This window comes from Delphinapterus leucas, chromosome 20 (genome assembly GCF_059928025.1).
Source record: "Delphinapterus leucas isolate spDelLeu-1000000601 "Yukka" chromosome 20, BTC_Dleu_Yukka2, whole genome shotgun sequence".
NCBI lineage: Eukaryota > Metazoa > Chordata > Mammalia > Artiodactyla > Monodontidae > Delphinapterus > Delphinapterus leucas.
This window is the reverse complement of record NC_143148.1, coordinates 60,810,455-60,835,381: the sequence shown is the minus strand read 5'-3', so window position 1 is coordinate 60,835,381 and position 24,927 is coordinate 60,810,455. Positions and strand designations below refer to the sequence as shown.

General features: G+C 50.5%; 1 protein-coding gene across 6 annotated transcripts in view; it reads left to right on the top strand.

Moving 5' to 3' along the window:
- The first annotated feature begins 5,505 nt into the window (after positions 1 to 5,505).
- FANCA (FA complementation group A) overlaps positions 5,506 to 24,927 on the top strand; it is a 54,963-nt gene continuing 35,541 nt past the window's right edge. For 5 of the 6 annotated variants that reach the window (XM_089903441.1, XM_022582834.3, XM_089903442.1 and 2 more), the window contains exons 1-15: positions 5,506 to 5,656; positions 6,560 to 6,669; positions 7,025 to 7,118; positions 13,033 to 13,175; positions 13,286 to 13,381; positions 14,619 to 14,692; positions 17,615 to 17,727; positions 19,022 to 19,104; positions 19,429 to 19,462; positions 19,905 to 19,971; positions 21,337 to 21,449; positions 22,208 to 22,284; positions 22,551 to 22,692; positions 23,003 to 23,136; positions 24,392 to 24,502. In XM_089903441.1, the coding sequence (XP_089759567.1) occupies positions 5,521 to 5,656; positions 6,560 to 6,669; positions 7,025 to 7,118; positions 13,033 to 13,175; positions 13,286 to 13,381; positions 14,619 to 14,692; positions 17,615 to 17,727; positions 19,022 to 19,104; positions 19,429 to 19,462; positions 19,905 to 19,971; positions 21,337 to 21,449; positions 22,208 to 22,284; positions 22,551 to 22,692; positions 23,003 to 23,136; positions 24,392 to 24,502 (1,527 nt within the window). In that variant the 5' untranslated portion in view covers positions 5,506 to 5,520. Of the gene's footprint in view, positions 5,657 to 6,559; positions 6,670 to 7,022; positions 7,119 to 8,395; positions 13,176 to 13,285; positions 13,382 to 14,618; positions 14,693 to 17,614; positions 17,728 to 19,021; positions 19,105 to 19,428; positions 19,463 to 19,904; positions 19,972 to 21,336; positions 21,450 to 22,207; positions 22,285 to 22,550; positions 22,693 to 23,002; positions 23,137 to 24,391; positions 24,503 to 24,927 lie in introns of those variants that run through there. The other variant, XM_089903445.1, reaches the window with a different exon arrangement.

Here is a 24,927-nt window from a genome sequence, read left to right as displayed (position 1 = left end):
GTCCTGGGGCCGCTGTCTGCCTACTGATGGGTGAGGCTGGCCCAGAGTCTAGAGCAGGCTCACTGGTGGGCGGGGCCTGGGCCCAGGGGATTCCGGAGCTGGTGCCCGCCCACTGGTGGGTGGAGCTGGGTCCCAGGCTCTCCAGCTGCAGGGCTTTGGGGTATAAGGTCTAGTGTTCGTGCACTGGTATGCGGGGCCAGGTCCTGGGCTTTCTGGTGGGCAGGGATGTGTCCAGGGGCGGCTGTGGGTTCGGGGTCATAGGGCAGCCTGTCTGCTGGTGGATGGAGCCGCGTCCCTGCCTAGATAGCTGCTTGGCCAGTATTGGTTCCTACAGGCTGGTGGGCCCAGGTGGGGCTGGGTCCTGAGGCTAATAAGCTAGAGGAGGATTCCACAATGGCATCTACCAGCACCAGAGCCTACATGGTAGAACGAGCTCCCACAGTGACCGCAGCCAGCGTCTGTGTCCCCTGGGTGAGCTGTAGGTGCCTCCCGCCTCTGCGGGAGGCTCTCCAAGATCAGCCAGTGGGTCTGACCCAGGCTCCTTTCAAATTACAGCTTCTGCCCTGGATCCTGGAGCGTGCGAGGTTTTGTGTGAGCTCTTTAAGGGTGGAGCCTCTCTTTCCCACTGCCCTCTGGCTCTCCCAAAATAAGCCCTGCTGGCCTTTAAAGCCAAATGCTCTGGGGTTTTGTCTTCCCGGTATAGACCCTTGGACTGGGGAGCCCGATGTGGGGCTCCCTCGCTCCTTAGGGAGAACCTCTGCGGTTGCAATTATCCTCCCATTTGTGGGTTGCCCACCTGGGGATATGGGTCTTGGCTAACCCACAACCCCGCGTGACTACCCATCTCGTTGAAGTTCCTTCTTTATGTCTTAGTCGTGGAAGATGTTTTCTAGTGGCTCAGTCTTTTTCATCAATAGCTGCTCTGTGAATAGTCGTAATTTTGGAGTGCCTTTGGGAGGAGGTGCGTTCAGGGTCTTCCTGCTCTGCCACCTTCAGTGATTCCCCCATGAGAGTTAAATTTTTAATTGAAGTATAACGTACAGACAGTAAAATTCACCCCTTTTAATGTATATGTTAATGATTTTTGACAAACACAGTCATATAACCACTGCCACAATTGATACGTTCCATGACCCTTAAAACTGTTCACTTCCAGTTCTTGTGTCCAATCCTCTGGGCTAGCACTGGCATACATTTTATTTTTACATATGCAATAAACCTGCAATTCAGTGCTACTGTTTTTGCTTGAAACAGACAATTACCTTTTAGAGTGATTTATATTTACCTTCAATTTATGCGTTTGTGTGTAGATCCAAGCGTCTGATACATTCCTTCTGACTGGAGAGCTTTCTTGAATATTTATTCTAATGCAGGTCTGGTGATAAACTTGTTCACGTCTGAAAAAGTCTTTATTTTGCTTTTTATTTTTAAAAAGATGTCTTTGCTAGGTATAGAAATGTGGGTTGATTTTCCCCCCCAACCCTTTAAATATGTCACTTTGTTGTCTTCTGTTTGCATAGTTTCTCAAGAGGAATCTGCTGTAATTCTTATCTTTGTTATTCTGCATTTAAGGCACCTTTGTTTTCTAGCTGCCTTCAGGACTCTATTTCTTTGGTTTCAGCAGTTTGAATATGGGGTGCGTGTGTCCGTGTGTGTGTTTCATCCCATGTTTATCCTATTTTGTGTCTTCTGAACTTCTTAGATCTGGTGTTTGCTGTCTCATTATTTTGGGAACATTCTTGGCCATTACCTCGCAAATATTTTTTCTGCATTGTTTTCCCTTTCTTCTTTTTTCGGGAGTCCTATTACATGTATGTTATACCATTTGGTAGTATCCCACAGCTCTTAGGTGCTTTTTTTTTTTTTTTTTTTTTTTTTTTGTGGTACGTGGGCCTCTCACTGTTGTGGCCTCTCCCACTGCGGAGCGCAGGCTCCGGACGCGCAGGCTCCGGACGCGCAGGCTCAGCGGTCATGGCTCATGGGCCCAGCCGCTCCGCGGCATGTGGGATCCTCCCGGACCGGGGCACGAACCCGTGTCCCCTGCATCGGCAGGCGGACTCTCAACCACTGCGCCACCAGGGAAGACCGGTGCTCTTTTTTTTTTCTTAAGTTCCTCTTTGTTTTCTGGTTAGAGTAATTTTTATTTCTCCTCACCTGTGTTGAGCCCACTGATGAGCCATTGAAGGCACTCTTTATCTCTGTGACCATGTTTTTCTCTCTCATACTTTTCATGTGTCTGCTGAACCTCCTCATTCCTTCATGCACGTTGCCCACCTTTTCCACCAGAGACTTTAGCATATGAACCATAGTTACTTAAAATTCCCTGTGTGACTGTCCCAACATCTGGGCCATCTGGGTTTGGTTCTGTTACCTACCTTGCCTTTTAGGGATGGGTTGATTTTTTTTCTCCAGCTTCTTTTGTCTGTCTCGTAATTTTTGATTGCATGCCCAACATTGTGTGTGGGCCAGGAGAGTCTGAGGTAGTGTTCATGCCTCCTTCTCTGCTCGGTCATTAGTGGGGTGGGGGGGTGAGTCAGTTTGGTCTGGAGTTGAGCTGGATTTGTGTTTCAGTGTGCTGTGGCCACCTTCCACACAAGACTCCTCCAGCACTGCCCTGTGCTTATGGTGGGGATGGGCTGCTGAGGGATTTTCTCAGTGCAGCTGCCCACTCCCCGCTTACAGCCTTCCTTGCCTCTGCACACTTTGGCCTCACCCGGAGTGGTGGCTGCTGTTACTATCACTCAGCACTTGTTAGCTTGGTGGTGATGGGAGCGGTGTTTTCTGTTGTCCCAATCCAGCCTCAACGATGGTCTTTGAAGCTTTCCACATCCTAGATGCAAGTTAAATTTGCGAGGTGATTTCAGGTGAAACAAAGGCAAATTTTAAACAGATTTCTTTAAGTTGTTTCATATTTAGTTTATGATACAGGAGAATAATGAATTTCCATTTATATTGGCACATACAGTTTTCTTTTAAATTAGATTTTGGTTTTTAAGAAGTGATTAAATTTAACGGAAAATAGTCCCTAAATAATGCTGATTATCAGTGGAGGCTGGGAAGGCACACGCACGAGCGATGTTTTGGAAACTGAGCTATGGCCCATTTCTGATAGAAGGTCTCACCCGGCACAGGAGGCACGCAGGTCATGACAATGGCATGTTCGATGTGCTTCAAATAGCTGCTTTTCATCGTTCTTTGAAGCAGAAGGATGAGGACTGCGACGATGGGCAGGGAGGGATAGCTCTGGTGTGCCTGGGGCACGTGTACGCGTGTGTGGGTGTATGTACGTACGTGTGTGTTGAAGCTTCTACGACCTACTTCCCCTGGCAGCCCCATCCAGGGGTCTGGCATCTTGAATCTGACACACTCACGTTTGAACTCTGAGCCCCTCCTGTTATTGCCTCTCAAACCGTCCTCCCAGTGTCTCCACCTCTCAGGTGAGGCGTGTGTGTATGTATATGATGCACGTGTATATAAGATGTATGCATGGGTATATGATATATGGATGTATGTATATGGTGTGTGTACAGTGTATGTATGCATATGATGTATGTTTGTATGATGCATGTGGGTGCATATGACGTATGTGTGAATGATACGTGCATGTGTATCTGATGTATGCATGATGTGTGTATATGATGTATGTGTGTATGACGTGTGTACGATGCATGTGTATGATGCGTGTATGTATGATATATGTGTGTACGATGTGTGTATGTATGATGCATGTATGGTGTGTGTATGTATGATATATATGTGTGTGATGCATGTGTATGTGTATATGATGTTTGTTTGTATGATGTGTATCTCTGCCCTCCCAATGGCTCGGGTTAGAAAACTCTGCACTTCTTCCTCACCTGGCAGATCAACCTTCGAAGTAGGAACCGAGCTCATCACTTCTCTCCATCTCATGACCCCCGCGCTGGTCACGCCCCCTGTCCGTTGCCCAATAATGGCCTGAGGCCATGTCCCTGGCCTCTGTGCCCTGCCTTTGCCTCCCTACAGTCTCTTTTCAACCAGCTGCATAGCTCATGATGTGCACCCGCTGGGGCCCTGCTCCCTTGGCGTGGAGGCCGAGGGCTTCACAGCGCTTACAAGGCCACGTGGGTACTCCCCTCCCCTCCTAAACTGTTGCTTAGTGCACAGTCGTGTGGGTCTCTGGCAGTTCTGGTCTCAGCCAGCCTCTCCCCCTTGTTTACCTCACTGCTGGGTAGTCAGCAGCTGGACGGCCTGTGATGGCCTAATTTCCAGGTCTGGCAGCAGGCAGGCTGCTGGCCAGGGCATGGGACTGCTGGCTGGGCGGCCACCTCTCCTCCACGTGGGTGGTCCTCAGCAGGCTCGCTCACGTGTGTTCCTTGGAGGTACCTGGCTCTCAGCACCAGCTCCTTTCAAACTCCTGTTTGTGTCACGTCACTCCTGTGTCATTACCAGCCCAAACGGAAGGGACGGAGATGGGGGGAGGACTCGTGGCTGCTTTTTGCAATCCCCAAGGGCCACGTGCTGTCTAGCAGGGCCACCTCCAGTGGACCCTTGTTTACGCAAGTTTAGCAGCCCCCAACCTGGGTTGGGCAGCAGCAGTTATGCAGGGTGGTCATGGCGTGCATGCAAACTTGAAAACTTGGAGTTTCCAGCCACGTGGAAGCAGTTCAGGAGGTGGCAGTGGTGCTCTTTGAGGGCATCCTGCACCCGCAAGGTCTTCACGGCCGATGGGACCATGATGTGTGAAAACCCGGACACTGAGACACGGGGCTGCACAGTGATTGTGAGATAACAGAAATGCATGTCGGTCTCTGTGCCTATCGTGGCACAGACCCCGTGAAACCCCTGTAAATTCCTAAGTGGGAAGAATGCTAGGAGCATCTTTTTCTCTAACAGGTGGACACTGGGTGGGCTCCTGGTTGGCTCCGGCACAGGGGCTGAAGGCCAGAAAGGCCAAGCCATGCTTACAAGCCTGGGATTTTCAGCCCTCCTTCCCCCTCATCCTCCAGAGAGGGGAGAGAGACTGGAAATGGACTTCCTGTGTGTGACCCTTGTGGGTGCGACCCCTGGCTGTGCTCGGCCGGGGTGAGCGGCGCTGTCCACCAGGCGGCCTCTCGTTTACACTTAATTGAAGTCAAGGCAGAGCAAGCCTCAGCTCCGCAGTAACACCGCCGCCCCGGGTTCCGCGGGAGACGAGGGCGCAGACTCGTCCTATACGGTTTCCAACTGGCAGCGCGGTTTTAGCGTCTCCCTGGATTTGGGTTTGTCGGATTGCTTCTTCATGCCCAGCTCTGGGTCATCTCGACAGGACTAACGCACAAGGGATGGCACAGTTTTCTCGCCCGTGACGCCGTTTGAATCAGCACCGCAAACCTCCAACGTCAGTGCTACCTACCTGGCCCAGGCGTCAGTCAAACCGCGCTCCCGCCACCACCAAGATGGCCGTCGTGCGGCGCCACCAAGATGGCTACCGAGGCTCCGCCCTGAAGGGTGCGGCCGGGCAGCTGGCAGCCAATGGGCGCGCGCGCCTGTCCGCGGCCAATGGGAAGGAAACGCGGGCCAGAAGCCGAGAGACGTTGCCCGTGGCTCGTTCGCGACATGTCGGCCTCCCAGGCGCGGGGCGCTGCCTCGGACCTGGGGCAAGGGGGCTGCAGGCGGGCCTGGGTCGAGCTGCTGGGTAGGTGGGCGCGGGGCCCCAAGACCCCTTCCTGCCCCAGCCTCCTTCGGCCCGTCCCCGTTCCCCCCTCACTGCGCCCCGATCGCGGCCCGTCCCCGCCTCACCTCGACCCCCGCCCGTCCCCCCCTCACCTCGACCTCCGCCCGTCCCCCCCTCACCTCGACCCCCGCCCGTCCCCCCCCACCCTGACCCCCGGCCCGTCCCCCGCTCACCCCCGACTCCCGGCCTGTCCCCGCCTCACGCCGACCCGTTCCCGCCTCACGCCGACCCCCGCCCGTCCGCCCCCATCCCGGCGCCTGGCCTGTCCCCACCTCATCCCCGCCCGTGCCGCCTCAACCCCCCCGCCCTCCTCCTCCCCCACGCCCACCCCGAGCTGTCCCCTCCTGGCAGCCCTCTGTCCACTCTGTCCAATGAGTGGCCAAGAGGGGTGTTTCCAGAAGGTAGGGAGTTAAGATTCACTGCCCCCCGCCCCCAGTAGCCTGGATGACAGTAACTGTTCAGCTCCGCTTAGCCCCAGAGTCGCGTAACCTCTTTGAAAGGATCAATCCCAGGAAACTAGCGTTGGTACCATCCTGCCAGCGATACTACACTTTACTCAGGTTTCACCAATTTTCCCCATAATGCCCTTTTTCTGACCAGTCTCCCGCGTGGCAGTTACTCCCGTCAACTTGGTCTCCTCCAGAGGGTGACAGTTCTTGGGTCTTCCCGACCTGGATGTTTGGAGGAGTGTCCCTCAGTTGGATGTGTCTCAGGATTAGATTAAGCTTGTGTGGTTTTGACAGGAATCCCATGGAAGTGACATTCCCGGGTGCGTCACCTCCAGGGGTACAGGGTGTCACGATGTCTCCTTGCTTGAGTTTTTAAAGAGTGCTGTAATTTTTTGAAACTGATTTTCTCCCCTAGCGGGAAGGGTCAAGAGGCAGAAATTGGGTCCTGAAGGTGAGCAGAAGGTCAGGGAGTCGGCTGTGCGCCTCCTGAGGAGCCACCTAAACCTGGGTGACCTTGTGCTGGAGGTGAGTGGAAGTTGGTTTCGCCTTTGCCAGCACATTTGGGTTTGGGGATTTGAGCCCAGCAAAGCATCATATTCATGAAAGACGCCTGGCAAGCCTCGTGAGTATCTGGGAGAAGCACGCATTAAGTTTGCTGTCCAGGTGAGAAAAGTAACCGGGAGCACGTATCTATTTGGAGGTAAAACAGTCCGGAGAGGAATCTGGTAGTTCTCAAAGGCTTCAGTAGGTTTCACCTTTTAAAATGCTTCTTTACCTCGGAATATTTGGGAATAGCGCAGTAGGCAAGCACTGTGGACACTGGGTGTTTTCAGGACATGGCTTGAATTTTAAAATGGAGTGCTTGGTGTTTGGTTTCTAGGTAGAAGGTCCTCCCGGTAAACAGCTGTGTCTCAGCCGGTTGATTGATTATGATGGTCCTGGGGCCCACATTGACCTTTCCAGTTCATTGATAGGTAAGTTAGAGCTTCATTTTCTCAACAGATTGAGTTACGGATGAGCTTTATGTAAAGTAACTTTTAAAAAACAATTTTATTGCAGTATAGTTGCTTTACAATGTTGTGTTAGTTTTTGCTGTACGTAAAGTGACTTTGATTTGCTTATAACAAGCAGATGTGTAAATTCCCCCAGGTAATGGTTTTCTGCTTATATGTGTGGTCACCAGCCACAAGTTTTTGTGACTTGCTTGAGGCTTGTTATGGGGCTCTTGTTTAAAAACAGTGACTCAGCATCGGACTCAGAAGCAGTAGGAACCAAAGTTACCCTTGGAAAAACGGGACAGAAACATGCCCCTCGTTTCTGGAAGTGGTGAGAACAGGCTCTGCTGGGTAGGGAAGTGCAGCAGGCAGCCAGAGATACAGGCTGACCTGGGGAGACTGTGGTTTGGGTTCATACCACTGCTAGAAAACGGATATTGCAGGAAAGCGAGTCCCACGAATGTTTCGGTTTCCTGATGCATATAAACTTCATGTTTACACAATAAATACTGTAGTCTACTAAGTGTACAACAGCGTTGTCTAAAAAAGTGTACATACCTTAATTAAAAAATGCTCTATTATTAAAATTCGAAAAACTGCTTTATTGGGGCTTCCCTGGTGGTGCAGTGGTTGGGAATCCGCCTGCCAATGCAGGGGACATGGGTTCGAGCCCTGGTCCGGGAAGATCCCACATGCTGTGGAGCGTCTAGGCCCGTGCGCCATGAATGCTGAGCCTGTGCTCTAGAGCCCGTGCTCCGCAACGGGAGAGGCCACCGCAATGAGAGGCCCGTGTACCGCAATGAAGAGTAACCCCTGCTTTCTGCAACTAGAGGAGGCCTGCGCACAGCGGCGAAGACCCAATGCAGCAAAAAATAAATAAATAAAATAAAAAACAAAAAACCTTCCAAAAAAACCCGCTACTTTATGGCTAAAAATGCTAACCATCATCTAAGCCTTCAGAGATTCGTAATCTTTTTGCTGGTGGAGGGTCTTCCCTCAGTGTTGATGACTGCTGACTGATCAGAGTGGAGGTTGCTGAAGGCTGGGGGGCTGTGGCCTTTTCTTAAAACAAGACAGCAATGAAGTCTGCTGTATCTTCCTTTCACAAATCCTCTCTCTGTAGCCTGCAATGCCAGCTGATAGCATTTTACCCACAGTAGAACTTTCAAAACTGGAGTCAGTCTTTTCAAACCCTGCTGCTGCTTTATCAATTGAGTTTATGTAATAGTCTAAATCCTTTGTTGTCATTTCAACAGTCTTCCTGGCATCTTCATAAGGAGTATGTTCAATCTCAAGAAACCACATCCTTTGCTCAGACACGAGACGCAACTCCTCATCCTTCAAATTTTATCATGAGGTTGCAGCAATTCAGTCACTTCTTCAGGCTCTACTTTGTTTTTCAATTTTTGTAATTTTTTAAATTGAAGTATAGTTGACTTAACAATGTTTCAGGTGTATAATAAAGTGATTCAGTTATACATATATAGATCGCGCGCGCTCTCTCTCCCTCTCTCTCGATACACTTTTTCAGATTCTTTTCCATTATAGGGTATTACAAGACATCCAGTATAGTTCCCTGTGCTATACAGTAGGTCCTTGTTGTTTATCTCTGTTTTTTTGGTTTTTGTTTAAGATTTTTTGATGTGGACCATTTTTTTAAATTAAATTTATTTTTATGTATTTATTTTTGGCTGCATTGGGTCTTCGTTGCAGCACGTGGGCTTTCTCTAGTTGCGGTGAGCCGGGGCTACTCTTTGTTGCGGTGTGCGGGCTTCTCATTGCGGTGGCTTCTCTTGTTGCAGAACATGGGCTCTAGGCGCATGGGCTTCAGTAGTTGTGGCACGCGGGCTCAGTAGTTGTGGCTCACAGGCTCTACAGTGCAGGCTCAGTAGTTGTGGTGCACGGGCTTAGTTGCTCCGTGGCATGTGGGATCTTCCTGGACCAGGGCTCGAACCCATGTCCCCTGCATTGGCAGGTGGATTCTTAACCATTGTGCCACCAGGGAAGTCCCTGACGTGGATGAGTTTTAAAGTCTTTCTTGAATTTGTTACAGTATTTTTTCTGTATTATGTTTTGATTTTTTGGCCCCAAGGCATGTGGAATCTTAGCTCCCCAACCAGTGATTGAACCCGCATCCCCTGCATTGGAAGGCAAAATCTTAACCACCGGCCTGCCAGAGAAGTCCCTGTTTATCTGTTTTATATATAGTAGTGTGTGTATTTTAATCCCAAACTCCTAATTTATCCCACCCTGCCCCCCTTTCCCCTTTGGCAACCGTAAGTTTTCTACGTCTGTGAGTCCGTTTCTGTTTTGTAAACGGTTCATTTGTATCATTTTTTTAGATTCCACACGTAAGTGATATCATACCACATTTGTCTGACTTACTTCACTTACTTTGATAATCTTTAGGTGCATCCATGTTGCTGCAAATGGCATTATTTCATTCTTTTTTATGACTGAGTCATATTCCATTGAGTATATGTACCACATCTTCTTTACCCATTCACCTGTTGATGGGCACTTACATTGCTTAGGTTATTGTAAGTGGTGTTCAGGCTCCACTTTTAATTCTAGTTCTCTTACTATGTCCTCTACATCTGTAGTTACTTCCTTCACTGAATTTTTGAACCCCTCAAAGTCATCCATGATGGCTGGAATCAACTTCTTCCAAATTCCTGTTAATGTCAACATTTTGATTTTGATACATCCTTCCCGTGAATCACAAATGTTCTTAAGTTCTTAATGACATCTAGAATGGTGAATCCTTTCCAGAAGGCCATCAATTCACTTTGCCCAGATTCACCAGAGCAGTCCCCGCCTACGGTAGCTATAGCCTTACGAAGTGTATTATTTAAATGATAAGAGTAGAAAGTTGAAATTCTTCCTTGATTCATGGGCTGCAGGATGGGTGTTATGTCAGCAGCCGTGAAAACAGCATGAATCTCATTGCCCATCTCCAACAGAGCTCTCGGGTGACCAGGTGCATTGTCAACGAGCAGTTGAAAGGACTCTTCTTTTTCTGAGAAGTAGGTCTCAACGGTGGGCTTAAAATAGTCACTAAACCATGTTGTCAACAGATGTACTGTCATACCGGTTTGTTTTTCCATTTTTTTAGAGCACAGGCACAGTTGATTTACCATAATTCTTAAGCGCCCAGGGATTTTCAGATGGTAAATGAGAATTGGCTTCAACTTAGTCACCAGCTGCATTAGCCCCTAACAGGAGAGTCAGCCTCTTCCTTGAAGCCAGGCACTGACTTCTCCTCTCTGGCTATGAAAGTCCTGGACGGCGTCTTCTTCCAGTAGAAGGCTGTTTCCTCTACATTGAAAATCTGTGATTCAGTGTAGTCACCTTCATGGATGATCTGAGCTAGAGCTTCTGGAGGACTTGCTGCAGCTTCTCCATCAGCACCTGCTGCTTCACCTGGCACTTTCGTGCTGTGGAGATGGCTTCTGTCCTTCAACCTCATGAACCAACTCCTCCTGGCTTCAGACTTTGCTTCTGCGGCTTCCTCCCCTCTCTCATCCCTCATAGAATTGAAGAGAGTTAGGGCCTGGCCCTGGATCAGGCTCTGGCTGAAGGGAATGTTCTGGCTGGTGTGATCTTCTGTCCAGACCACTCAGACTTTTTCCATATCAGCAATAAGCCTGTTTGGCTTCCTTATCATTCACGTGTTCACTGAAGTAGTGCTTTTAATTTCCTTAAGAACTTCTCCTTCGGCTTCGCAGCTTGGCTAACTGTTTGGTGCGAGGGGCTTTAGGTCTGTCTCAGCTTTCGACATGCCTTCCTCGCTAAGTCATTTCTAGCTTTTGAGTTAAAGTGAGAGATGTGCAACTCTTCTTTTCACTGGAACACTTAGAGGCCACTGTAGGGTTATTAATTGGCCTAATTTCAGTATTGTGTCTCAGGGAAGAGGGAGGCCCGAGAGACGGAGCGAGACAGGGGAGCGGCCGAGAGGTGGAGCAGTCAGTGCACACAGGATGTTTGTGGGTTAAGTTCACCATCATCTGTGGGTGTAGTTAGTGATGCCCCAAAACAGTTACAGTGGTAACATCGGAGATCACGCATCACAGATAACATGACAAATGTGATAATAATGAAAAAGCTTGAGATATTGTGAGAATTACCAAAATGTGACACAGAGACACCAAGTGAGCAAGTGCTGTTGGAAAAATGGTGCTGATAGACTTGCTGGGTGCTTACAGACCTTCAGTTTGTAAAAAGAGGCAATCTCTACAAAGTGCGATAAATCGAGGTCTGCTTGTCTGTTTCTAGGTCCCCCACCCCACTTTGAGAATACGAGACAGGGAGAGTTCTGTGGGAATAACAAAAATAAGTTATTTTCTGGTCTTTCACATTTTTATTATGTAATGACTGTCATTTCAGAAAGATGCAGTCGGCCCTCTGTATCCGTGGGTCCCACATCTGTGGATTAAACCAACCTTGGATGGAAATACTCAGGGGGGAAAAGAATTCCACAAAGTTCCAAAAAGCAAAACTTGAATTTGCTGTGTGCCAGCAACTATTTCCACAGCATTTACATTGCTTTAGGTATTATAAGTAATCTAGAGATGATTTAAAGTGTCCTTGAGGATGTGTGTAGGTTATATACAAACAGTACGCTATCTTGTGTAAGGAACTTGAGCACCTGCGGATTTTGGTATCCACGGGCGGCCCTGGAAGCAGTCCCCCTGGAATACTGAGGGACGACTGTCTTAACTAATTCACTAATTTGTTTTAAATTGCTACTCTGAGAACCCTACACCCCAGGCTTACGTCGGCAGCTGATCCCTGAAAGCCACAGTGCTGCTTCTCTCGGCCGGAATTGTACGTGGATTTCACAGACTGTGCACGGTGCAGGGAGCCAGCTCATCCACACACTCTCTTGTGTGGACTTTTGGATCAGAGCATAAGAACTTAGATAAGAAGCTCTTCACCTTGACCACAGAAATATAAGTAGACTTGCAACTTGTGAATTTTTCAGTTTCTCCTGCTGAAGGTGGTGGCTACCATACGTATTGGTATTTGTATAAAAATAAAAGCCTTGTAAATAAAAACAGGGATAAACTTTCCCATGGGCACAAATTGGAAATGAATGGCTAGAAATGAGCATTTTCTACATTTCTGCCGTGAGTTATTTCCTGACCACAGTGGTGGATAGTATCTAGTACTGTCACTTGGAACCTTTACAACTGTTGCACGTGTTTTCACTTCTGTAGTGGTCTGTGTTTCAAAGCCTTGAAGGTAATGGGCATGTGATACAGTTTCCTGGTTTTTTTAAATTAGTTTTGGAAGTCAAATAAGCTAGGAAACAGTTTTCTGGTGGCATCATCTATTTCCAGGCTGCGCAGCATTTCTCTTTGTTGAGTGCAGACCAGGGGCTGGTCCTCAGGGGGCAGGTGGCTGCCTGTGGGCCCAGCTTCCACCTGGCAGCCCAGGGACCGGCACATCTGTGGCATGCGATGCCTGCCATGTGTGTGGCTGGCATCAGGAAGCCAGACCCATGTCCAGTCAAACATCATCGTACGGTTGTGGGAGTGGTAACTATAAAAAACTGAAATTTGTTAAAAGTTCTCAATTTATTGTGCTCCTTTGGAAAGAGTTGCTAAAGTTCTTGGTCAGAATGTATCTGCCAAGCTCCCTTGTTTTTGTCATACAAAACGCACAGATGTGTATATGCAACCATGGGCTTCAGGTGCTGCCCTGATTCTCGTGAGCTTCTTCAATCAGACTGAAGTTGTCTTACTTTCATACCTCATGTTTTCCCCCCAGATCTCTTCTCCCCTTCAAAAGGCAATTTTCTGTGGTGCTAGAGCTTCGGAGAAGGCATTTAACCAATCTACTTCAGTTGTACATTTTGTTGTGTGTGTCTGTGTTTTGTCTCATCTTTAAGGCTCTGCTTTGCGCGACCAAGCCGCGCAGCTGGGTGTTCCAGCGGCTGTCCTGTGCAGCCAGGTGGTGGCCTCTGGCCTCGTGCGGGTCTGTGAGGCAGATGCGGTGCCCCCTCCCAAGGTGCTGCTGACACCGGACCAGAGGGTAAGACACAGCACGAGTTGCTATTCAGCTGTTTGGGAAAGTTGTTTAGAAAGCTGTTTAGAAAAGTTGTTTAGAAAGCTGTTTAGAAAAGATTTAATCTCTCTTTTCAGAAGAAACTGTCTTCCTTGTTTGAGATCGCGCAGAATTTATTAGCACAAAGCATGTTCTCCCGTCTTTCCTTCTGTCAAGAATTATGGAAAGTACAGGTAAAGTTGAGATTGTAACTGACTCTAGGGTTTTCAAGCAGTGTTCTGTTGATTTTGGTGGAGCCAGTAAAATCCCCAGGTTTTGTTAGGAATTCCAGCAAGCATCGTATTAATTACAGAGACTGGAGTGCCTCTGTGGATGGGAAAGAAGGACCATCAGTCACCATATTTGTCAACATTCACCCATCATTAGTAATGTTTATTAGAACAGACTGCACAGAAACATCATGCTTTGCTTTCTTAGGTATATTATGATGAACGATTTCCCAGGGTAGCATAGTAAACTAGAAAAATGTGATTTAAAGTGATTTAAAATCCTTCTCTTTTTTTTTGGCCGTGCTGCGTGGCTTTGGGGATCTTATTTCCCCTATCAGGGATTGAACCCGGGCCCCCTGCATTGGGAGCAAGTGGAGTCTTAACTGCTGAACTGCCAGGGAATTCCCTCATCTGTTCTGTTTTGAAACATTTTGAATTCAGTAGGCCTATAGATTTTTTTTTAATTTTAATTTTATGTTGGAGTGTAGTTGATTTACTGATTTTTGAACACTTCAAAGCTATTGCTTAGTTACTAAATGAGATCAGTTAAGTATATAGGAGAAGGAAAGAAGAAAACCAAGATTATGGTGCATTCATGGTTTTTTCCCCCCTTTTATCCAGCATACAGTGTAGAGCTCAGTTGACTATCAGGCGTTGGTATGGCCCCTGCACCCGTTGGTAACTAGCTAAATGGCCCTGGTGTTTGCAGGTAGCAGAGAAGAGTGGGCGGCCATGGCTGATTGGGTGGTTAGGAAGGGCTTCCTGGAAGGAAGTTCCTGGGTGAAGAGGAGGGCACTGTGGGCGTTGGGGCCGAGTCCGACGGGGGCTCCTTGTTCGAGGGGGTGGGCACATCAGTGCTATAGTCTGGAGGGCCTCCCTGGGAGGACAGACGAGAGTCTGAACTTTGTCCTGAAAGCTGGGAGGAGCCACAGAAAGGGTTCTAAAGAAGAGGAGAGATTGGCCTGGCCAGTTACATTTTGGAATCTTGTGTTGGCCATAGTGGACTAAGCTAGAGGCTGGGCAGAGAGCAAGCCTGAGCCTGAATCTGGTTGCAGTGGCGGGGGGGCGGGGTGAAGGTGGTGATGTGAGTGTTGAGAGGCTTGGTTTTCAGGAGAGCACGTGCTTAAGCACACAGGCTGAACGTCTTGTAGGAAAATGTGTGCGTGAAGGACTGACTCATAGTTCCTGTCATTTTCTGCAGAATTCTTTGCTGCTTGAAGCTGTGTGGCGCCTTCATGTTCAAAACATTGTAAGCCTCCAAGAGCTGCTGGAAAGGTATACCAGTGATTATTTACCATTAAACTAAATCGAACATTTAAGTTAAAAATTAAAATTTTATGTAACATGAAATTTAATTAATATTACATGATTTATTTTTTTCTAATCTAGTATGATTTATTTATATGTAAAGCCAAAAATCACCTAGAGAAGCAGTTGCTTTATTATTTAAAGAGAACATTTGTTATAATTGAAGTCTTCATCATGCACAGACTTGGTAATGTTTTCTTTGTATAAGATGTACAGTGCGATAAAATATTTTTAAAAGCTAAAAAAGAGACATTCAGGTAAATATGGCTGATAGAATGTGTGCAACTCTTACCTCCTGAAATCCCACCAACAGTCAGAAAGGGGGTTTTATAAAAGGAATAACCCCATAAGGTTGGGAGAGTCTAGGGGAGGAGAAGCAGGAGGCGGAGGGACGGGTGGTGAATGACTTAGCAAGTGAGCAGGCGGTGCAATGGCGCCAGGTGCCTCTGGGTGAGGGGGTGAAGGGGAGGGGGGCTCAGGATGAGCTGACTGAGAACACACATGAGGAGCATATGGAGCTGTAGGTGGATTGTCTTCTCTGCTCTAGGCAGCCAGGCAGTCAGTCCTCCCCTGGTCGACAGAAGGCTGGAGGTTTACGTGTTTATTCTCTGGTCAGGGAAAACAGACAATGTCTAGTTTGGGGAACTGTCAAGCACAGTTGAAAATGTTGTATTGAAACCGGTGGCAGCATGACACGTGGGTCACATCCAGAAGTCGTGGAAGATTGATCAGTTTGACTACGTGAAAACCGTATCTCCCAGCATACATGCCTGATGTCAGGGCTCCAGATACATGAAGCAAAACCTGACAGTTGGAGGGAGAGATGGACTTTCAACTGTGGTCATTGGAGCCTTCAGTCCCCCACTTTCAGTAACGGGTGGATCACCTGCTCAGACCAGCAACGACCGGAGACGAGAGAGAGCAGCATTCGCAGCTGGCGCCCGCGGAGCGCCCCACCCGGCGGTGCCCAGCGCCAGGGGAGGCCACCCGCTTCAGGCCATAAGCCAGGCTGGAGTAAGTTTACAAGGGTTGAAACCATACACAGCGTGTTCTCAAGTCACAAAAGAACTGCATAGAATCAACCAGAAGATTTGGGAAATCCATAATATTGGGAATTAAGCAATAGACTTTTTTTTTGTTTTTAATAAATTTATTTATTTTCATCTTTGGCTGCATTGGGTCTTCGTTGCTGCATGAGGCCTTTCTTTAGTTGCAGTGAGCGGGGCTACTCTTCGTTGCTGTGTGCGTGCTTCTCATTGTGGTGGCTTTTCGTTGCAGAGCATGGGCTCTAGGCGTGCGGGCTGCAGTAGTTATGGCACTTGGGCTCAGTAGTTGTGGCCTGTGGGCTCTAGAGCGCAGGCTCAGTAGTAGTGGCACACGGGCTTAGTTGCTCTGCGGCATGTGGGATCTTCCCGGACCGGGGCTCGAACCCGTGTCCTGTGCATCGGCAGGTGGACTCTCAACCACTGCGCCACCATGGAAGCCCCACACATCCTGTTTTTATTTTAATTAATTAGTTAATTATTTTTGGCCATGCCGTGAGGCATGCAGGATCTTAGTTCCCCGACCAGGGATCAAACCTGTGCTCCCTGCAGTAGAAGTGTGGAGTCCTAACCACTGGGATGCCGGGGAATTCCCCACACATCCGGTTTTTAGAGCTTACTACAAGACTGTAATTATCAAGAAAGTGCAGTCCTGGCATAAGGATTGACATATAGATAAACAGTAGGATTGAGGATCCAGATGTAAACTCACACATTTATGGTCAGTTGATTTTTGACAACGGTGCTAAGACCATTTAATGGGGAAAAACGGTCTTTTCAACAATGGTGCTGGAACCACTGGACATCTACATGCAAAAGAGTGGTGTTGGACTCTACCTCACACTACAGATGGCAACTAACTCAGTGCATCAGAGACCTAAACCTGAGGGCTAAAACCATAAACCTCCTAGAAGAAGATCTGAGGGTAAATCTACATGACCTTGGATCAGGCAGGGGTTTCTTGGATATGACACCGAAAACTCATGCAACAAAAGAAAAAATAGGTCATTTAGGCTTCATCAAGTTTTAAAACTTTAGTGTGTCGGCCCTATCGAAACAATGAAAAGACAATGCATAGAAATTGTTTGCAAATCACATATCTGATAAGAACCTAGTATCTAGAATAAAAGAATTCTTAAACTTCAACAAGAAGAAAAATAATCCAATTAAAAAATGGACAAAGGATTTCAGTAGACATTTCTCTAAAGAAGATTTACAAATAGCCAAGCACGTGAAAAGATGCTCATCATCCTTATTCTCCAAGGAAATACAAATGTGACAGGTGAGGGCTCCCCCACCCCGCTCTGCGCCCAGACAAGGACTGTCCTGCAGGGCTGCTGCATTGCTGACGTCTAGAGCCCATTATCGCTACTCTCGCTATTTATTATTACTGAAATTTCCTTTTTCCCCCAAGAATAGTAAGCTACTCCAAATAAATAAACTATTTGAAAAAAGTGATGTTTTGTTTTTTTTTTTTGCGGTACGCGGGCCTCTCACCGCCGTGGCCTCTCCCGTTGTAGAGCACAGGCTCCGGACGCGCAGGCTCAGCGGCCATGGCTCAGGGGACCAGCCGCTCCGCGGCATGTGGGATCTTCCCGGACTGGGGCACTAACCCGCGTCCCCCGCATCGGCAGGCGGACTCCCAACCACTGTGCCACCAGGGAAGCCCAAAAGGGATGATTTTTAACATCAGTGGCAGCCATTCCTGATGCCCCTTGTACATCTGCTGGCCCTGTTGTGGCTTGGGACGGGAAGGCTGAGGTAGTCGCTCGGTTGCTGTCAGTGGAGTGAGTGTGAAAGAAAGTGGAATAATGGGGTCAGGTGAACTGTGTGCTTGTGCCCCCAGCCATGCCGACTCTCAGGCCGTGGTGGCCTGGCTCTCCAGGGACCTGCGCCTGCTGTGTGAGCAGACAGAGGCACCCTGTCAGCACACCGACGTCGCCAGGGCTATGCTTGCTGGTAAGTTCACGGCAGAGGTGGGTTCCTGGGTACAATTGCTTTAGACCAGTGGGAATGCTTTCTGCTGTGACGATCTGTGGGAAGCAGAGCGGCCCACACACTCCAACAGGAAGGCATTGCAGTCCGTACCTGTCGTTGTGGGTTTGCATTGAACTTGAGTTGTGGAAATGTCAGCTTGTTGACCCGATGGGTTGGGCCGGAGCTGGTGTGTTAAGGATGTGCACCTTGTGACCTGCTAGCAGAGGCAGGTGGCTCCCCCGGCATCCCAGCTCCCACTTTGGAGAAGCGAGAGTCCAGGGCTGATTTGACTGAAGACGCAGTTCCTAGACAATGCGCAAAGGACGTAGGGTCACAGATTGGTTATTTACATATCCCAGGGAGCTGGGGATGGGCCGTCCTCCGTCCAGGTCACAAGCGAGCAGGAGAGAGCACAGCAGAAGGCACCAGTGCTTGTATGGTGGCCACTGGCTTTCCACGGCTCAATTCTAGGTGGTGGTTTTACAAGGTGCCCGGGAGAAGCAAAGTGGGAGCTTGGGCAGGAATCCTTATTTGAATGTGGGGACTGTGGGTGAGCAGGGCTGCCCTGCTGTGGACGCCTGGGCAGCGCCACACCCTGTTCTTCTGTCACCTTCCCTTTCTCTCCGAGTCAGCAGGCCCGCCGTCACACATACCGAAGGAATGCAGTCCACAAGTAAACGGAAACCTAGATGGGAGGGGTTCCCTACAGTTAGTTGGCTTGTGGACTGTTTTTCTTTGCAAAAGGTGCATTCCTTTTTCCTAAAACTTTCTTGGTGATGTGAATTATTTCCAATTCCTGAATCCTGTAATCTGGTCCCAGATTAAGTTTAAATTGAAATTTGACAAAATCTTTTTAATTTCAGTCCCATTGGTCATAACCTTTTCAGAAGTTATGAGTCCATTTTCTGCCTCATTTCCCACAGTGTAATGCTTCCGAGCCCTAGAACCGTCTTTGTATGGTTGGTGTAGGAGATTGGCTGAGAGGAAGGCCACGTAAAACCCTTAGTAGATACTTTTTTGTTTTCAGTGAGAAAATCCTTCCTATAAACTTGATGGATTGTGTTTCCTTTTCACATAGAGTGTGGCTCGGGGAAGAGGCTGTCCTTGGCTGGGTTCGGTGGTGTGGTCGGTGGGCTCCCTGGGGCCAGGAGCCGGTGTCCCCTCAGCTCCATGCAGGTCCTCACTCTGCCGGCCCCTCTGAAGCTGGTGGTCTGTGTGATTCACAGCTGTTCAGAGACCACAGTGTATGTAAATGCTTTGGTTTTGTGGGTTTCAGATTTTGTGCAAATGCTTGTTTCGAGGGGATTCCAGAAGAACGCGGATGTGAGAGGAACCGTGGACCCGGAGTGGATGTCCCAGGTAGGAGGACACTGGGCCTCGTGGGGCAGCGGCTGCAGCACGAGAGGCCCACGCTGTAGTTGTCAGCTCTATACGGGGAAGTCCGCTTTGCTGTCACCACAGGGCGCTCCCTGAGTGCAGATGTGAGGGCACGGGCACGGGCCTGGACGGTGGTCTCTCCCCCACAGCTCTTGAGGGTAAAGCCCTCCCCATGGCCCAGATCCTGGGCCGTGCCTGAGGGGGAATCTGGAGATGAGCTCTTTGTAAAGTCCAGTCTTGCTTTACTTTGGGGTGACGGCTTGCTCGCTTGTGCCGCTGTGTAACTGCAGCGTTCTGTCCCCGCAGGTGGCCGTCGCTGTTCTCAAGAGGATGCTGGCTTGTGAGTGGCTCTGTGGCCGGGTGGCAAATGGCCTCTCTTGCTGCTTAGGGCTTCCTGTGGTTCGCCGCCTTTGCAGCTCAGTGCTGCTCCGGGGAGGCCTCTTTTACGGTTGTGATTGGGTCTAAACTCACCAACTTGCTTGTTTCTCTCCTGCTGTCAGTTTTGGTGGCTTCACACTTGATCTCCAGAGCACCAGAGGTGACCAGTTGAATGGTTCATTAGGGAAGCATTTTCTTGCCTACATATTGTGCTTGATTTTCAAGGCTTAAGTCTGGTACCACTGAGACACTTGGGATCTTGCAGGGCTTGTGCGTCGGGGGGTTCGGGGGCCTAGGAGGCCTGTGATGGCAAGGTGTCCGTTACCTGACTTGCCCAGAAGCAGTTGGTCGGGGCTGTTTATGATGGGTGGTGATGCTGTGCTGATGTCTCTTTTCTGCCTCAGCCGCGCTCGAAGCTTTGGCGGCCGGGATACAGGAGGGGTCCGCAGCACACAAGGCAGTGAGCTGCTGGTAAGTTCTGGGGGTGGGCCTGCCGGCTGAGTGGTCCCAGGAATGCTGGTCGCCCCCGAAGGCCCAGTGATCCTTTGCTATTGTGGTGACATCAGGAGCTGGAAAGCACTAGAAGTCCTCTGAAGATGAGGCCCTTCCTGTGGGAACCATGCCACCTCCGGGTCTGAGGGGAGGGGATCTGAGGGGTCCCAGCCAGGGAGACCTTGCCCGTCATGCCTGCCCCCGCAGGACCCTCCGCTTGCTCTCCTTGGTTCTGTGGAGGCGCATCCAGGTACTTGGGGACCGAACGTTGGGGTATCGGGTTTGCTTCAGAGTAACATGGGGTGAGGCCACCTGGACCTTGGCTCTGTCCTGGGAACCCGGGAGATTTCCCAGCATTTCCAGGCTTTGTCACTCTTTCCATTTTTCCATTATTTTGCTCCTGATTACCTCTTCTCCACGATTACTTTAATCGTCCTCAGACCTGCTGGGTGAGTGCTTCACTCATCAGCATATCAAACACTGCTCTGTTCTGTGGCTCATGCATGTTCACCATGTGCTAGTCCGTGCTCAGACTTGTCACGAGAGTCAGATCACGACTTCACGATTTTTATTTAGTTGCCAGCACTTAGAGTCAGACGTCCCCTCCCAATCTGGGTGGCCATCCTGCCTGGAGCCTCCGCACTGCACGTGTGACATGGGCAGTTCACGTGGCTGCTAGGGCCCCGGATTCTCTCCCCTGAGGGGTCGGGTGGGGCTGATCATGACACCCCGCTGTCGGCCCCGGTCTCCCTTTGTCCCTCCTGACCTGTCAGTGACATCCTGCTCCCTCTCCTTTTCTTGCTTCTCCTGTCGGGAGAAGGACGTCCTTGGCTCCGGGTGGGGTTGAGAGCCTCCATGTGCCGGGGCAGGATCAGGTGCTCAGTGGGAACCATGGCCCTGCCACCTCTGGTTCCCATTTCACAGATGGGGAGACTGAGGCTTTACGACTGTGCTGGGCCTGGGTCCAGCCACTGGCTGTTGTCACCGTGGCCTCCATCACCTCCTGCGAGGCCCAGCCTCCTGTGACCTCACTCTGACCTTCTAGCTTCTCCATGTGACAGCGACTCCATTGCCTTTGATTCTGTCCTGTTGAAGCGACGCTCCCCTGGATTCCATTTCCATCTGCGGCACGGCCGCCTGGCTGCAGGCCTGGCTGGGGAAGCGTGGGCAGGGCCAGCCTGTGAGCCTGAGCTGGGGGTCTGGAGTTGGGGGCCTGCAGGTCCCTGGCTGCTTTGCCAGCGAGCCGCTCCTCGTGCGTGAGGTGCCGCTGTCAGGTGCTGACACTGTTGAGTGGCGGAAGCCTGCAGGGGTCTCCTCCCCTGAGATCCTCTGCTGCATCTGCAGGTTCGGTGTGTTCAGTGGACACATGTATGGAAGTATAATTTCAACCGAGTATCCAAAGAGGTTCTTCTGTCACACTCTGACCCAGATCCTCACCCACAAGCCTGTGCTGAAAGGTGGGTCCTGGTGCCCTGGGTGCCTCCCTTGACAGAAGCTCGGGCCACGGATGTTAATGCTGGGAGGACAGTCCGTTTGTCATTAAATATCTTCTCATTTGAAAGCAACACTTTCCCGTAAAGAAAATTTAGAATTAAAGAAGCGTCATCCATTATTGCCAAAGTAGAATATCTTTAATATGAAGCCCTTCCTGTCTTTCTAGATAGGTTTTTAAAACAGTGCTCGTACTGTGAATTCCAAGGTTCTGTTTCTGCGGCTCACGTCAGCATTTTCTGTGTGGGTGCATGGCTTTCTGAAGGGTGTCTGACACCCGAGTCATCGTCTGCCTGACGCACTGTCCCGTGAGGGCTGGGCGGTCCGCGAGGCTCCTCATGGTGCCTTCTCTGTGGTGCTGTGTCCAGGGGCGCACGGAAGCCCCCGGCAGAGGCTGCTGCCCTCCCGGAGGGCCTGGCCTGGCTGATGAATGCTTTCCAACTGTGTCCTTTCAACACGTCCTCACTGACTGCTTATTCTTAGTGAAAGTTTAAAAGCAGCAAAATTAAAGTGTAACTGATGGGTTGGAGGATATTTATAGCAGATATGATCAAGGATTACCAAAGACAGACAGTTCATGACATAAAAAAATGGCTGGAAAATGGGGAAATGGTGAAGTTCACATACATTTGGAAAAGTGCAAATTAAAACAAGGTACTTTATTGATACTGGACTTTTTGATGATTACTGATGTGACATTATGTGTATTTCCTCCTGAATGAAGTTTCCGACGCTGTTCAGATGCAGAGAGAGTGGAGCTTTGCAAGGACCCCGCCTCTGCTCAGTGGCCTGTACCGTAGGGTAAGTGCACAGGGTGGGGTCCAAGACCTGCTGCACGGGCTCTGTGGGTCCCAGGAGATGCCACAGCCACGGCCGTCCATGGCTGGACCGCCGTCCGGGTCCAGAGACTGAACTTTTCACTTGGGCAAAGCACCTTGTCCTCAGATGAGAACTCCCTGCAGCCACTGCTGGCCGTGGGGGTCAGGAGGGCAGGCGTCTCGAGTCTAGGCTGGGTCCGATGCGGAGTGGGAGGGAGTGGGGGTCCAGCTTTGACACTTCGGTTTCAGCTCTTCGTGATCCTGAGCCCAGAGGAGCTGGTGGGCCACTTGCAAGAGGTTCTGGAGACACAGGAGGTGAACTGGCAGCACGTGCTGTCCTGCGTGTCCACACTGGTGATCTGCTTGCCAGACGCACAGCAGCTCGTTAATGGTGCGCGGGGATGGGAGCCCCGTTGTGTTCCGTGCGTGCGTGTGCGTGTGATCCGTGGACCGGCGTTGAGGCGAGCCTGCGGGCGGAATCGCTGTGTCTGGCTCAGTGAGGATGGAAGCCCTTCCTGCCTACCCAGCCGGTGCCCTCTGGACCGCCCTCTGCTGTCGGCCTGCCCGTGTACCCGCTGCTCGGCTGCGTGTGGGCCGCCACCCAGGGCCTGAGGGTCGGTGTTGGGTGAGCGGACTGTCCTGCCTGCCCCCGCACCCCCGTCCCAGTCCCCGTCCACAGCCGTGCCACTGTTCTCACCTAGGTTGGGTGTCGCGTTTGCTGACTCATGCGTTCGAGAGCTGTGACCTGGACAGCATGGTCTTGGCGTTCCTGGTTGCACGGCAGGCCGCGCTGGAGGGCCCAGCTGCCTTCCCGTCCTATGCTGCCTGGTTCCAGGTGAGCCGCCTGCGCTCCCGCTGGGGTCGGCTCTGCCGAGGCTGCTCAGATTCCCATCTGCCTCATTGAGCCTCCTGCCGTCTCTCACGAGAAAATGAGTGAAATCCAGTAGGAAAGGGTGAAAGCGAACACAGCTGCCTTTTTTTGCACAGTGTGCTGCGCTGTGATTGGTTTCACGTCTGTCGGGGAGCGCCCTCCTCTCTTGCCTGTTTCCCTCCACCTGTGCGTGTTTGCCCCTCTTCCCAGGCTGCTGAACCTGGCCGGGCCTGGGGGGGCATCTTTGGGACATCAGCTTTGATGGTTGGGCGTGTGTGGATTTGGGTTTACGAGCCCTGTTCTTTGCAGAAGCTTTGGGTGGTGTAGCTGTGGCCTCTTTGGAGAGCCCGCCTCTCTCTGCATCCACTGGGCTCTGTGCCTGGTGTGCCGTAGAGATGGTGGGCGTGGTTCTTTCTTTCACGGAATGAAGCTCCCTCCTGGCCCCGTGCTTCCCCCAGCTCCACACAGCGGGCCAGGGGCTCCTGCTGGACGCACGTGGACTCAGTGACTGCGTCCACAGTCCTGGCACTGAGGGACTTACCAGAGTCCACTCGGTGCTCCGAGTGTAGGTCCAGTGGTGTTGGCCTTGTGTGCTCGTTCTGATGACTTTGTGCCTGTCGTCTGACAGCACAATTGTTAAGAAGAACCACAGGGTGTGCTTTGGAGGAGGAGCTTCCGTGGGCCTCGTGGTGTTGCAGGTGGGCCTCTTGTGGCTGTCGTGAGGCGAGTGCTGGTCTCTGCAGGCTCATGGGGACATATTCAGGGCCGACACCTCTTCAGAACCTCCCTGCCCTGGGCACCCCCAGGCACCCCTGGGTGCCCTGGGTTCTATAAGAGTCCACTGTCCTGCTGCGGCCTGGGCACTTTGCCCGAGGGCCCACCCCTGCAGGGATCTCATCCGCTCACACGGGCTTGGAGCTGGAGTGGAATGAATTCACCTGTGAGGAAGGGACTCTCGCAGGGTGGTTAACAAATCCTGTCTCTAATGTTCATAGAAAGGCACCATATTTACCATTTTCTGCAGCAATATATTTTTAATTTTTTAAATAAATTTTCAGTCCGTCTGTTTAGCTAGGCCACAGCCATGCCGTCCTAAAAACAAATGAACTGAAATGGCTTTGCTTCCCTTTTTCTGCTGTTTTTGAGGCCGGGATGTAGCCACGGCCACCACGCGGCAGGTCCTCCCGTCGCCCCCACCTCATGCCCATTCTCCCCACAGGCCGCCTTCGGGAGCGCAAGGGGCTTCCACGGCTCCAGCAAGAAGGCGCTGGTCTTCCTCTTCAAGTTCCTGTCTGACCTCGTGCCCTTCGAGGCCCCCCGGTACCTGCAGGTGAGAGGCCGGCGGCACGTTCGGCTCAGGGAAGCCCCACAAGTGACAGTCACAGAATGCAAACGCCATCCTGGGGTGTTGGTGCACTCCTGGGGAGGCATGTTTCTTATAGTAAATGCCCAGAAACCAGCCGCATGTGGTCCTAGGAGCTGGTGAGTGAGCAAAGGGGGCCTGGTGCCTGCATAGAAAGGGGGCCCCATGCCACAGACACCGAAGCCAGCGAGTGCCCTGGGTCCCATGGTTGGTTTTTAAAAATGATATACTTTTATATATCTGGAAGAATCTGCCCCCAGTGGCTGTGGACGTTCCTTCTGGGAGTGGAAGACTTCACGCTCCAGTTTACGTTCTTTATCACCATGTACATTAGTCTCATGATTAGGAAGTGCCTTTCAGTGAGCTTTCTTTTGTAATCAATTGACTATAAC